The 1,876-nt window shown below is 23.2% G+C and overlaps 1 protein-coding gene across 1 annotated transcript; it reads right to left on the bottom strand.

Moving 5' to 3' along the window:
* On the bottom strand, positions 1–1,832 carry PRSY57_0018300 (kinesin-13, putative; the record flags this gene model as incomplete). Its single annotated transcript, XM_012908857.2, has 2 exons — positions 1–1,580; positions 1,797–1,832. Coding segments are annotated over 2 exons (1,616 nt in total), but the record flags the coding sequence as incomplete, so codon positions are not given.
* Positions 1,833–1,876: the final 44 nt, after the last annotated feature.

Consider the following 1,876-nt stretch of genomic DNA (forward strand, 5'->3'; position numbering starts at 1 on the left):
GATATATTATCATATTTTAATTTATTTATTATTTTATAATCTTGTTGTAATTTTTCTCTATTTATATCTTTTAATTTTTTTTTATTACATGGTATATTGACCATATTATTATTATTATTATTATTATTATTGTCATTGTTATTATTATTGTTGTGCTTTTTATTTATGGTGTTGTCATTATATAATGTACTTTTATAATTAATTAAACCCTTTTTCTTATTTTTCTTTATTTTGTCTATATCATTAAGTGAATTGTATTTTCCAAAGGTTGATGTGAATCCTTCCCTAGGTTTATCAAAAGATTTATTTTTTAAGATATTATTTCTTTCTATCTTATCATTAATTTTGACACGATTCATTTTATTATTATTATTATTATTTGAAAGAAGATTATTTGATTTGATAACAACATTTTCTATACTAGATGCATTCATTTCACTTCCCTTTGAATCTAATACACTAATTCTTTCTGTATTTGTATCATCGTCGTCATTTATACATGTAGATTTATTTTTAAAATTCTTAACTCTTGATGAATATCTTAATGTATTCAATGTTTGCTCACAACAACTAATTGTAGGAGAAATATTAGCTATCATAATACTTTTAGATTTCCCTACAAATATATCTCTTAAAACCTTAGTTAATTCTGAATCTCTAAAAGGTATATGGTTTTTATCTGAATCCATAGCTCTAATACATTCTTTTAAGGCTAATAAAGATCTATTAATATTAGCTCCATCGGTTTGTGTTTGTTTATTTTGTGAAATTGTATCAGCTCCTCTTTCACTTCCAGCTAAATCAATGAAAGCAATTTTTCCAAGTGACGTATTTTTATTTATATCTTTTAAATCAATATTTAATATAGCATGTGATCTAGATGATTCATCGTTTTGTGAGTTAACACCAATTTTTCTTAATAAAACACCATCTATCATTTTTAATATTAATTCTTCTTTTGTTAATACTCTTAATATTTTTAAATCTTTTACTACAACTTCTTTTTTTCCATTTTCTAATGCTGCTACCATCTTACGTTTTTGTAATAAATCATATAATTTACCACAATAAATTTCATAAAATGATATAAATATTCCTTTCGTATTATCTTTATCATAAATATTTAAAAAGTTAAATATATCTCCTGCTGCGTATTGAAATATACCAGGTGTATCACTCTGACCATAGGGTTGTGAACCTAACATCGTATAAGTCTTCCCGCTACCTGTTTGACCATAAGCAAAACAAGAACATACACAGCTATTCTCAAATAAATCTATTATTAATGGTTTTATTGTATTTTCATATACTGTGAAATTATCAACCGTATCATCAAAAACCTTATCTACAATAAATTCATGTCTTTCTATATATTTCGTCATGTCCACTTTATATCTTGGTTCATCTATATAAAGCGTACAATTGTTTTTTACTGTGATTATATCACTTTCTTTTTTCTTCTTTTCTAATTCGCTCAGTGGTCTCTTCCTTACCACAACTTTTATTTTACTGTTCATATTTTTACTTCTCACTTTTATTTTATTACCAAGATTTACGCTTTTCTGAGGATAGACTTCACTCTACACGAAAAAAAAAATTAAAATGAAAATATTCATATATATATATATATATATATATATATATATATATATATATATATAGATAGATAGATAGATATATTTATGTGTACAATGTTTATACCATAATATATGTTACCAAACACACATGTTGCTACCAATCATATTATATATACACATAGTATTTTTTTTTTTTTTTTTTTTTTTTTCATCCATTACCTTTTTCTTTATAAAAGATTGTCTTTTCTGCTGCATGGTTTTTTAAAAATATTTATTTATTTTATAAATAAATAAAAAAA

This window comes from Plasmodium reichenowi, assembly GCF_001601855.1.
Source record: "Plasmodium reichenowi strain SY57 chromosome Unknown, whole genome shotgun sequence".
Taxonomy (NCBI): domain Eukaryota; phylum Apicomplexa; class Aconoidasida; order Haemosporida; family Plasmodiidae; genus Plasmodium; species Plasmodium reichenowi.